Here is a 12,197-nt window from a genome sequence, read left to right as displayed (position 1 = left end):
CTCTCCCCAGCAACCCCCTCCAGGTCCTCCTGGGGGATCCCAAGGCGTTCCAACGCCAGATTGGACATGTAGTCCCTCCAGTGAGTTCTGGGTCTACCCCAGGGTCTCCTCCCAGTTGGTCGTGCCCGGTAAACCTCCAAAGGAAGGCGCCCAGGAGGCATCTTAATCAAATGCCCGAACAACCTCAACTGGCTCCTTTCGACGTGAAGGAGCAGCGGCTCTACTCCGAGCTCCCTCTGGATGTTCGAGCTCCTCACCCTATCTCTAAGGCTGAGCCCAGACACCCTATGGAGGGAAACTCATTTCAGCCGCTTGTACCCGCGATCTCACTCTTTCGGTCACTACCCAAAGCTCATGACCATAGGTGAGGGGTGGAATGAAGACTGCCTGGTAAATTGAGAGCTCTGTGTTCCGGCTCAGCTCCCTCTTCACCACAACGGTCTGATACAACAGCCACATTACTGCTGATGCTGCACCAATCCACCTGTCAATCTCCTGCTCCATCCTACCCTCACTCGTGAACAAGACCCCAAGGTAGACCCTCACGTCTGTCCCGATGCAGTGGTCCGTGTGGATGGAGCTGGTTTCTGAAGAGAAAGACGAGGTTAGTTTATTTACCCGAACCCTGGACGTGTCAACCTCTTTACATGATCCCTTGTTACACAAAGATCCATCTAGAGACAGACAGATCAGAATCATTATCGGGGCGCCCCGGTGACTCACCTGGTAGAGGGGTACCACATAAGGCTGAGTCCTTTAGGCAGCGGCTTGGGTTTGAATCCGGCGTGGGCCCTTTGCTGCATGTCATCTCCTGTCTCTCTCTCTACTGTCACTAGCCAGTCAAAAAGGTGGAAAATGCCAAAAAAATTATCTTTAAATTTTTTTTTATCTAGTCTCTCTGTCCCTGCTTGAGACATCTGACTCATCTCTAGCTGGTCAATTCACAAGACAATCACTTCTCAATCACCTAGAATAAAAAGAAACCCACAGCCTTTTTTTTTTACTACATCAGAAAGCTGATCCTGGATCTGTACACAAACCTAAAAACACTGATGACACCAGAGGACGTGTAGCGTCCGTATGGTTTTATAAAAGAAAAAAAAATCACATGTAGTACAACTTAGAGATGTGTGAAATATTTCAGTTAAATCAATGTTCATGCAAATGCTGAGTAACTGACACACTGTTCTAAACTCTCCAGTCTACAGACAACACATACTCTGATGCTTTACTCCCTTCGCCCGTTTCTCATTGTGTGACTGGAGAACAGTAAACGCCCCCATCCTATGGACAAACAGTGTGTGTGTGTGTGTGTGTGTGTGTGTGTGTGTGTGTGTGTGTGTGTGTGTGTGTGTGTGTGTGTGTGTGTGTGTGTGTGTGTTTGTGTGTGTGTTTGTGTGTGTGTGTTCAAATTATACATGTCAGCCACAAAGATACGTAAAATGAGCAGTCACTGAATGTACAGAGAGACAGAAAAAGGCAGAGGAAGGGAAGGAAGTTTACGATGAGGTGTGTTGATCCATCTGACTGTGTAAACACTGATCCGTGAAGGACAGATGACAGTAAAAACACCTCTGTACGGCTGGTACCAGTCTGGCTAACAAAGCCGAGGTTTTACTTTCCACAGAAAACAGCTTTTACATGCAGGTAACTAAATCTGCCACTGGCCATGATGCCCCGCAACCCAGCAGCCCTCCTCAGCTACCAGAGGCTCTTTCACTGTTGAATTCAATTAGTGGACCATATTCAGAACCCACTGCGTGGATCTGAAGACACAGCAGAACTGTACTGTTGGACAAACTCACGAGTTTTTGTCCTTGAATAGAAAATGAAACTCGCCTGGCTGCCAGCGGAGGTATACGTTCTCCATCCTGGTGAAGGTCAACCTTAACGAGTGGAGACACAGAGATGGGTTGGCCCTTAGGGACTTCCTCAAAAATACCTGAGAGAGAGAGAGAGAGAGAGAGAGAGAGAGAGAGAGAGAGAGAGAGAGAGAGAGAGAGAGAGAGAGAGAGAGAGAGAGAGAGAGAGAGAGAGAGAGAGAGAGCGAGTGCGTGCGTGCGTGCGTGCGTGCGTTCGGGGAAGATGGCTGCACAAACTCATGTTTGCGGCGGCCACACCCAGTACCGACTGCAGTGTCTAAGTGTGAAGTTTTTATTTTGATTGTTGATTTCATTTGATGGCTGGGAGAGCTGGTGCTGGATTGGCTGGGAGAGCCTGGTCTGCTGTGTCCGGTGGGCCAGGGACCATGGCCCTACCTGGAGCTACGCCCGAAGAGGAAACACCAAAGGTGTTCTGACAGGACGCGGAAGGAGGGCAGGCTAAGCTAACTGCTAGCCCATGCAGTCATCCTGGCTGGCGTTCGTTCTCTGGACAGTGGGATTTTTGGACTGTGTTGTTAACTGTTTGTGGGTTTTTTTTCTTGCTTTGTTGTCTCTGTTTATGTATATTTTTGGTGGTGTTGTTTTGGGGATGTTTTGGATGTGTGTTTTTGTCTTTTGTGTTGCACTGCTGTGGGCTGGGGGAAACAAAATTGTGTTTTTTTTGTGTGTACGCAAGTACATGAAATGAAACAGGGTCAATAAAGTCCAATATAAATCAACGACAGCATGTTGGAGAATGGTAAAATGAGAATTTACTTTGAACGTTTGTAATCCATTACAACTCAACTCCCACTAAGCGAAGGCTGACTGAGGTCTCTTAAAGGATAATTCGGCTTCTTTTTTATGCAACTGGTCCCATAAGACACTGTTGTAAAGCTGAGTCCAGCGGTCCTGTGTCTCAAATCTACAAAATGAAGCCAGTGATTAAAATGATGTCATAACTTTAAGAACAAAGCAGAACTCTGATGACGCCCAGTGGTATTCCAGTGGATCTCAACCACAGGGCTCTCAAGTCTCACGCATTGGGCGTGAGACACACGCATTTCAACTCGCTCACACGCTCACACGCCACACCTTGTATTTCTCACGCAGAGAACCAGGGTAACGCCCACCAAGTTGCGCCGCTATTTTTTATAACAGTGGAACAGGTAGCAATCAAGTGGATTCCCCATAGCGTTGAGAAGGGCCTGCCACGCACCAGCCAATCAAATGAAAGAATATAGCTGCCGAACAGCCAATCAAATAATAGCATTGCTGTATCCGGGTAAGATTTAGATATTCCCGCTACAACAACTTGACAGACGAGGACAGCTATCTACTAATTTAGTCACAAATCCGAAGTAGGACGACAACGACGTGGGAGAAGACCATATCCTATGTGTACAGTAAGTTATCTCATCATTTGATTTCCGTTGCTGGGGAATATTGTCTCTTTTTACTCTCTATGAATATTGTGTCCAGGCAGTTGGTTTAACCAGTGTGTGAACTAGCCTAGCTAGCTTAGGGTGACCAAACGGCCTCTTTTCCCCGGGCAGGGGGGGGGGGGTTATAAATTCATGAAAATGTCCGGTTTTCTGTGGTAGGTTTGCGTGTTGATGAACTGTTGTGTATTATATTTTTACCGATCTCAAGCAAGCCAGCTGCTTTATCAGCGATGTTAATGGCAAGGCACTGCTACGTGTTGCCTAGCAACAGGTGCAGAGGAGTCTGTGAGGTGGAGAATCTGCAGCGATCAGTATTTAAAGTTTAAACATTTCAAACGTCACAGAATTTAAAACGACTTCCCCTGAAACTAAACTAAGATACTGATATATTAATTTCTGGCGTTAGGTGATGTTAGCTAATTTGCGATTGTTGCTCAGACATGTTGATAATTAAACAACTTTAATGTTGGTGAAAATTCCCCTTAAAAGCAAATGAAGACATCTGATCCTTTTTAAAGAAGAACCAAAGTGTCAGTAACTGTTTACACATGATTAACTGAGAATGTTCTGTAATTAATCCAAATATTAATCTTTAAAATTAGTGTGAGAATTATTTACTATTTAATGCCAACCCTTCCTTTTCCATTAGTGGCTCAAGAGCAGAGTTATTATAGTATCTGTGACATTAATGTGCTGCTACTTGTATTGTAGTAAGACATGAGTATTATTTATAAGCTAAACTAGTCACAGCTTGTCCAACTGATTTGTTTGACTATCAGGCATCATTTTATTCTGAAAATCCTGTCAGCAGCAGCCTGAGCAGCACAGAGACACACAGACACACAGGTGAGCTGCAGCCTCTCAGGTGAGCTCTGATGTCATAGTGAAAGATCTGAGATCTTAGTTCAGGAGCTGAATGAAAAAAAAAATACAAAGTTTTTGAGATAGTGTGAGCATCACTGTGGGTCTGCGTCATGAAATACACAAACTGAAAGCCAGAATCTCAGGTGAGGTTAGAAAAGCTCACAGCAGCTGTTACAGAGCAGCAGATTACCTACAGGTTTCTATACATTTATGTTATTATAACATTTCATGTGACAGAAGTTATGTTATTTTTAAATGTTAAGTGTGGTCTCAGATTTAAGTATTCTATCAAAATAAAATGTAAAAATCAGAGAAAAAGCCATGATAATAATTTAGTTCTCCCTGCACTAAAAAATGATGAATTAAATAAATATTTTTATTTGTATGCATTTATGTGTCATTTATCAGATCAGACCCCCGTCCCCACCCCAACCAAACCCCCACCACCGCCGCCGCCAAAATCTCACTCTGAACTCAGTTCAAAACTTGAGAGCCCTGCAACCAGGTCCCAGCAGTGCTGCTGGTTTTCTGTGCTAGCAGGGAGTTCCCGACATTCACCTGTTGTACCAGGTGTAAACCGTCCCTGGTTGGAGGCTGAATAACTGGAACAACACTAGGAGGGAATTTAGCAATAAAATCTAGTGTAAAGTTTTAAAATGAACTGTGGAATTGAGTATGATAGCCTGCTGTAGCATCACGTTAGCATCATGTTAGCATCACGTTAGCATCATGTGAGCATCATGTTGGCTGGTCTGACCCATGGTTTTCTTCACTTAACGAGGATTGTGGATTTGTGCTCCATTGATTACATTGATCTGCAGATGACAAGCTGAATCTGTGTGTCCAGTAAGAGAAAAATGGATGACTGAGAAAATGAAAGCTACATAAATGAGAGGAGAGTATGTCACTGAGACGGAGCGTAAGAATTACGAACTATTCCTTTAATCATGTGCCATTCACCTTCTATTGAGAGACACATTGACCTCCTCTATTCTTGGCTAATTGATATTATTTCATTCATTTCAATGTGAATGGAGCCCTGAGGTTTGTTACATAAAGTGTTTCGAACTGTAGTTAATACTGTGACCATTCCAGGACAATACAGGGTTAATAATGTGTTGTGTGTTTTTTTTTTAAACCATCAGAAAGACAGAAACCAGCAGCTGGCAGGAAAACTCTTTATTTCCTCGGTCCGTGAACACAGAAACTGAATGTATCATCTTCATATATGAAAGATTTCTCAGATAACGTGGACAGATGAATCCATCTAATGGTTTTCAGGGATTATTTTAATAATTCGTTATTACAAGTGCCATGAACTTCACCCTGTCGGCCTTCAGCAAAGATTCATTAGATTTATAGATTCGATCTGTTCGCAGGGTGAGACTATTTTGGATGGTCCCCCGACACCGGTATTAATATCCTGCCCTCATCCAGACCAACGGGCCAAGATGTATGGGCTCCATATTTAGAGCTGTGGTATTACTCATGGTGCTACCAGCCTCTCAGGCTAACTGTGGTGCTGAGTCTATTCGATGATGCTTGAAGGCTTGCCATTTGTGCCTCGGCCCACAGTGAAATGCAGAAAAAAGTCAGAGGTCACACGTTTATGTCATCACTTCAGTTCCTTGTCGTTTACTAAAAGGAAAATATCGTTCAAACTCCCAGATTGAAGACATTTGGTGTCTCTGTGACAGATCTGGAAACAGTTACTAAGACCAGTAGGTTCCTGAGGGGACCTGTTCTCACGTGTTATGGTATTTGGACACCTGTTGTGGTATAAAAAGGTGAGATGACTGCGTGTATTAAACGACAATGTGATGGAGACACACAGAACTTTTGTAAAACAGGTTGTTTGACAGCTGTTTGTCTTTCTGTTGTCTACTTGGATGCAGCTTGTATAGAAGACATGAGAGTATTCAGACTCTTCCTGCTTCCGGTGTGAGAAGATGGCAGTGAAAATTCATGTTTGCGGCGGCCTCACCCAGTACCGTCCATGCAGTGTCTTTGTCCACGTCTGCGTCTAAGTGTGTCTTTATTTGATGGCTGGGAGAGCTGGCGCTGGATTGGCTAGGAGAGCTTAGTCTGCTGCATCCTGTGAGCGCAGGGATCACGGTCCTGCCTGGAGCTGTGCCAGAAGAGGAAACACCAAGGCAGTCTGACAGGACGCGGAAGCAGGGCAGGCTAAGCGAGCTCCCAGCCTATGCAGACCGGCGGTTCCGATAACACCGAGGGTGGTCTGGCAGCGGCCTCGCCTAGCCTTGACTGCATTTTTGGTGTCGTCGTGTGGAGTGCGTGTTTCTGATTCTGATTCTTGGTCCAAAGAAGGCCAGCAGAAAACTCCCATTTCATTTTATTAGTCTGTTTTCTGCCCAGATAGCATCTGGATGTGGGCCACTTCAGGCAATGATGCGGCACTGGTGGCCTTCTTCTGGCCCTGACAAAATGGATGTGAGTCTGAAGTGGCCCACATGTATAATAGCAAACATGGCCCAAAATGCCAAATTAAATGTGGGCCTTTTTTGGCAAAGATGCGGTGCTCTCAGCAACATGTGATCTGGATGTGACCCTGAAGTGGCCCGTGTGGTAAATGGTGAATATGGCCCGAATATCACAAAACAAATATGGGCCACCTTTGGCAAATATGTGGCACATGCGGCATTGCTATGGCTTGGTTCTGGCTCAGATCTGGCAAACAGGAGCCGACCGCCAAAGTGCCGTCATTCCACGTGGTATGTGGGCCGGATGAAGTGTCGGGTGTGGGACGGGTCCGGGCCATAGCAATTTTGCTATCTGGGCAAGGTTCACTGTCAGCCTATAAGTGTATTGAAATGAGGACACTGGACTGAACGGCCTTTTGGTCCATTAGTCTTCCTTCCTGCGGCTGCAGGTTGGGAGTTGTGTTGCATGCAGCGTGACACAGAAGTCATTTTCTCCAACCAGAAACAAGTTTGGTGCAGTAAATTCCCCCAAGCTTCCCTGTATGGATTTCCTTTTGAAAATAAATCTAAGAAGACATTTCCTCAGCGGTTGGGGCAGACTAATCTAATCGGGTGAATTGAAGTTTTCGTCGGGAGGCAAGAACCAATTATTAAGAAACTCCTGAAGGTCAAAGTTTTTCATCAGAGACGGAGATGAAGTGTCTCGTCCTCCATATGAAACGTGTGGACAGAGCTGGATGACGGCCATACCTCTGCAGAAAAACCCTCTGGGGATTACTGGCACAGATTATTTTCACAAGTTTGTGAATTGAAAATTTGTCTTTTATTAGCAATTAGCAGATAATTGACCAAATTATTTCTTTTCCTTTTGTCAGATGTGGTTGATTTCTGGAGAAAGCCTTTACGACAGTCGTCACTTTAAGATGCTGACGGATTGAACGAACGCATTTATTAGCAGTTCCAGCTGAATGCATGTTCAGGATGATGGGTTATTGTATTGATCCTCATTTGACTTGACAGATTGGAGACGCATGTTAAAATGTAAAGCCTTGTGTGTCAGCTCCTCTAAAACTCTTCTGAAAATGGGGTTTGAAATTAATTTTTCATCTCCATTTTATTGAGCTTGAATAATAATAATAATAATAAATCAATCTTATATAGCGCTTTTCAAGTACTCAAAGTCGCTTTACAATAAATGGAGTGAAACAAGACGACAGATGAACATAACACAGACATACAGGGGTGGATGGGAAGGGGGGCTACGAGAGGGAGAAGCGGCAGCCACAGACGACGCCAGCAGTACTCTCCCACTTGGACAGATATAAAGGGAAAGAAAAACAAACATATAAATCACATAAATCACAGATGCAGGTCAAGCGCTCAGTCCCCAGCCTGCCCCAGTCCAGGGGTGTATGAGCGGTTTGGGGGGCATGAGAAGGCAATGGAGAAAAGGTGTGTCTTGAGATGGGATTGGAAGAGTGAGAGGGATTCTGAGTCTCTAATGATTTGGGGAAGTGAGTTCCAGAGCCTGGGAGCTGCTCTGGAGAAGGCTCGGTCACCAAAGCCGCGGAGGTTGGATCTGGGGGTAGAGAGAAGGGAGGCTGATGTGGATCTGAGGGACCGAGAGGGTTGGTAGGGGGAGAGGAGATCGGTGAGGTATGGGGGAACCAATTTGTGAAGGGCTTTATAGGTAAGAACCAGGAGTTTGTAATTGATCCGGTGGGAGATGGGTAGCCAGTGGAGATCTTTTAGGACTGGGGTGATGTGGTGCCAGGATTTGGTGAAAGTTAAAAGTAGGGCGGATGCGTTCTGGACCAATTGGAGTCTCTTGATAGAGCTAGCACTGATGCCATAGAGAAGTGAGTTGCAGTAATCAAGGCGGGAGGAGATGAAGGCATGGATCAGTATCTCAGCAGCAGGGCGTGTGAGAGAGGCTCTTATTTTTGCGATGTTGCAAAGGTGGTAGAAGGAGGATTTGACCATTTGGCGGATATGTGGCTCCAGGGAGAGGGTGGGATCAAGGACCACGATGTTCTTTAGCTTAAAATATCACTATTAAACCTTTTCAATAGCTCTCAGAAGAAGCTGTGGAACGGCTGGTAAAAGCTGTGATGTGTGGGTTGATGTGAGGGCGTATTCTGCACATCATCTGGATATATTACCTGTAATTATAAATTTCCTGATGAAAGATGATCAAGGCGGTGTGAAAAAAGATACGTTTATCATAGAAAATGACCCCTGATTCCTCAACAGCTTTATCTTAGAATTTTATCCTGGGAATGTTTTAACTTTTGCATCCTGAAAAGAGATGCCTCTTCGGATACTACTAGTTCTGTCTCGTATACACATTGACATTCATTTGGTATTCACACGCTTTCTCTCTGTGATGAATGTCTATTATTCAGCAATGAGATTTATGACTGATAGTAGATGTGGGTTAGATGGGGATTAGTTTAGGTCGGGGTTAGGTGTGAATTAGTTTAGGTCTGGGTTAGATGGGGATTAGTTTAGGTCTGGGTTAGGTGTGGATTAGTTTAGGTCTGATTAGATGGGGATTAGTTTAGGTCTGGTTAGATAGGGATTAGTTTAGGTCTGGTTAGATGGGGATTAGTTTAGGTCTGGTTAGATAGGGATTAGTTTAGGCTTGGTTAGATGGGGATTAGTTTAGGTCTGGGTTAGGTGTGGATTAGTTTAGGTCAGGGTTAGGTGTGGATTAATTTAGATCTGGGTTAGGTGTGGATTTGTTTAGGTCTGGTTAGATAGGGATTAGTTTAGGTCTGGTTAGATGGGGATTAGTTTAGGTCTGGTTAGGTGGGAATTAGTTTAGGTCTGGGTTAGATGGGGATTAGTTTAGGTCTCGGTTAGGTTTGGATTAGTTGAGGTCTGGTTAGATAGGGATTAGTTAAGGTCTGGTTAGATGGTGATTAGTTTAAGTCTGGTTAGATGGGGATTAGTTTAGGTCTGGTTAGGTGTGGATTAGTTTAGGTCTGGTTCGATAGGGATTAGTTTAGGTCTGGTTAGATGGGGATTAGTTTAGGTCTGGTTAGGTGTGAATTAGTTTAGGTCTGGGTTAGATGGGGATTAGTTCAGGTCTCGGTTAGGTGTGGATTAGTTTAGTTCTGGTTAGATAGGGATTAGTTAAGGTCTGGTTAGATGGTGATTAGTTTAAGTCTGGTTAGATAGGGATTAGTTTAGGTCTGGTTAGGTGTGGATTAGTTTAGGTCTGGTTCGATAGGGATTAGTTTAGGTCTGGTTAGATGGGGATTAGTTTAGGTCTGGTTAGATAGAGATTAGTTTATGTCTGTGTTAGGTGTGAATTAGTTTAGGTCTGGGTTAGGTGTGGATTAGTTTATGTCTGGGTTAGGTGTGGATTAGTTTAGGTCTGGGTTAGGTGTGGATTAGTTTAGATCTGGGTTAGATGGCGATTAGTTTAGGTCTGTGTTAGATGGGGATTAGTTTAGGTCTGGTTAGACGGGGATTAGTTTAGGTCTGGGTTAGATGGGGATTAGTTTAGGTCTGGTTTGATGAGGATTAGTTTAGGTCTGGTTAGGCGGGGATTAGTTTAGGTCTGGGTTAGATAGGGATTAGTTTAGGTCTGGTTAGACGGGGATTAGTTTAGATCTGGGTTAGATGGGGATTAGTTTAGGTCTGGTTAGACGGGGATTAGTTTAGATCTGGGTTAGATGGGGATTAGTTTAGGTCTGGGTTGGTGTGGATTAGTTTAGGTCTGGGTTAGGTGTCTGTTACGTCCCTCGGGAAGTCCAAGGGATTAGGCGATAATAATAAACTTTAACCTGGGGAAAAAGAAGCGAGGAAAATGGATCTATAAGGAGACATTAGAAATTTATTTAATAACACAAATCAAATGCCAATAAACCAAGAGAGAGGCCACAAAACAAACAAAAAGCAACAGAAATCTAGCCTTCCGGAAGAAGGAGAAGGCTGGTCTCGTTTTTAGATACCAGTTCCGGTACACAAGTCACGAGGGTTAAACGCTTAAGCAACACACAGAGTTGAAGCTGCTGCATGGCGAATTGGGCCCTGTCTGCTTTCTCCTTCAGGTCTGTATGTCCAGGCATTAACGACTGCTACAGACCAGTCACACACACACACACACACACACACACACACACACACATCAGAGCATGCTGCTAGCCATGTCGTAGTCCTTGTTGATGTGGGAGGCGCTGGGAAGTGATTTGAGATACTCCATGTGCCTCCTGGCGTCTTCCTGGTTGTGCCTGACGTAGTAGATGATGTAAGCTATCACCATAGAGAACCAGCAGAACATGGCCACAAACATGGCCACATCTGTTGTCTTGTGGTGAAAGTTGCAGAAGTTGATACCGGCGTCCAGAACCTGGATCACTGGCTGGCCTGCGTACTCCTCCTGTACTGAAGTCAAGCAGCTCACCTCATTGGCAGTCTCGGGGTCCAGCCTCAGCTCCCTCAGCATCTCCTGCAGGGAGCACTCACAGTGCCAGGGGTTGTTGGAGAGGCGTATGTGGGCATGCAGCTTGGCAAAGGTGTCCTTAGGCACTCTGCTGAGCTTGTTGTCAAAAAGGTCCAGTGAGCGCAGCCCCTTGGACAGACCCTGGAAGGCACCATCCTCCAGGCTCCTGATGAAGTTGTGTGACAGATCCAGCTCCCTGAGGCGGTCCAGGTCTTTGAAGGCACCACTGGGGACGTGTCTGATTTGGTTGGAGGACAGCAGGAGGACCACGGTGTCTCGGGGTAAACTGGACGGAATGCTCTCCAGGTTGCTTGAGGTGCACTGCACCACCACGCCGTTCCTCTCCGTACAGTGGCAGCTCTTCGGACAAACAGAAGCTGCTGTCATCGTCATCATTGGCCATACAAGCCAAAATGTTACCACAAGGTGAAGAGAGCCACAGGAGGCACGAACCACGGCTGGCCTGCGTCTCAGAGAAGACCCCATCAGTGTCTCTGTTAATGGCTAAAATTTAATTTTCTGAGTAGTTTTCATCGTTCTTCTGAGATATTCCTGCAACTCTACAGGCCTATACGTTATCATTCATAATTTCCCTGGACAGTGATGGAGAGATGAGGACTCATCAAACAGCAGCAGAGGTAGCAGGGAACAGTTTGTATCCTAACTGGATGGGATGTTAGATTAATGCAGGATAATGTGGAAGTAATCCATCCAGACTGAGGTAAAGACTGAAGGAATGGCAGATCTTCAAACTGTAAAGAATCCTGTGAGATAAACAGAGCGAGAGACAGATAGAGGGACAGACAGAGAGAGACAGAGAGGAAGATTTACATCAGGTGGAGTCAATTATGTTGCTCGTGGCCTTGCAGGTCTCCCAGAAAATTCAAGTTAATACTGCATCAAGACATTTTCTAGAGGTTTTGAAAATATTTGCGGCAGGCTGTTGCCACTGGACGGGTTCTGGATGAAAGGAAGGACACGGTTTCAGCGAAACAGGCTTTTATTTAAAATGTCTCTCACAACGCACAGGCCAGTGCGCTCACGTGCTGGAGCTTCTGCCTCACTCTTTCCAGTCTGAGTTGATACCAGTGGGTGATACACGTGTTGGCATCCTTCATGTGGTGGAGCCACT

At 45.1% G+C, this 12,197-nt stretch overlaps 1 protein-coding gene across 1 annotated transcript; it reads right to left on the bottom strand.

Annotated features, from left to right (window-relative positions):
* Positions 1-10,750: 10,750 nt before the first annotated feature.
* Positions 10,751-11,694, bottom strand: LOC130131703 (leucine-rich repeat-containing protein 3-like). The gene has a single exon (XM_056301487.1). It carries the CDS (start codon positions 11,549-11,551, stop codon positions 10,751-10,753), a length of 801 nt encoding a protein of 266 aa, XP_056157462.1. The 5' UTR covers positions 11,552-11,694.
* Between the last annotated feature and the right edge of the window lie 503 nt (positions 11,695-12,197).

Source organism: Lampris incognitus, chromosome 21, assembly GCF_029633865.1.
Source record: "Lampris incognitus isolate fLamInc1 chromosome 21, fLamInc1.hap2, whole genome shotgun sequence".
NCBI classification, from domain to species: domain Eukaryota; kingdom Metazoa; phylum Chordata; class Actinopteri; order Lampriformes; family Lampridae; genus Lampris; species Lampris incognitus.
The sequence above is the reverse complement of the archived record's forward strand: the minus strand, read 5'-3'. Positions and strand labels throughout refer to the sequence as shown.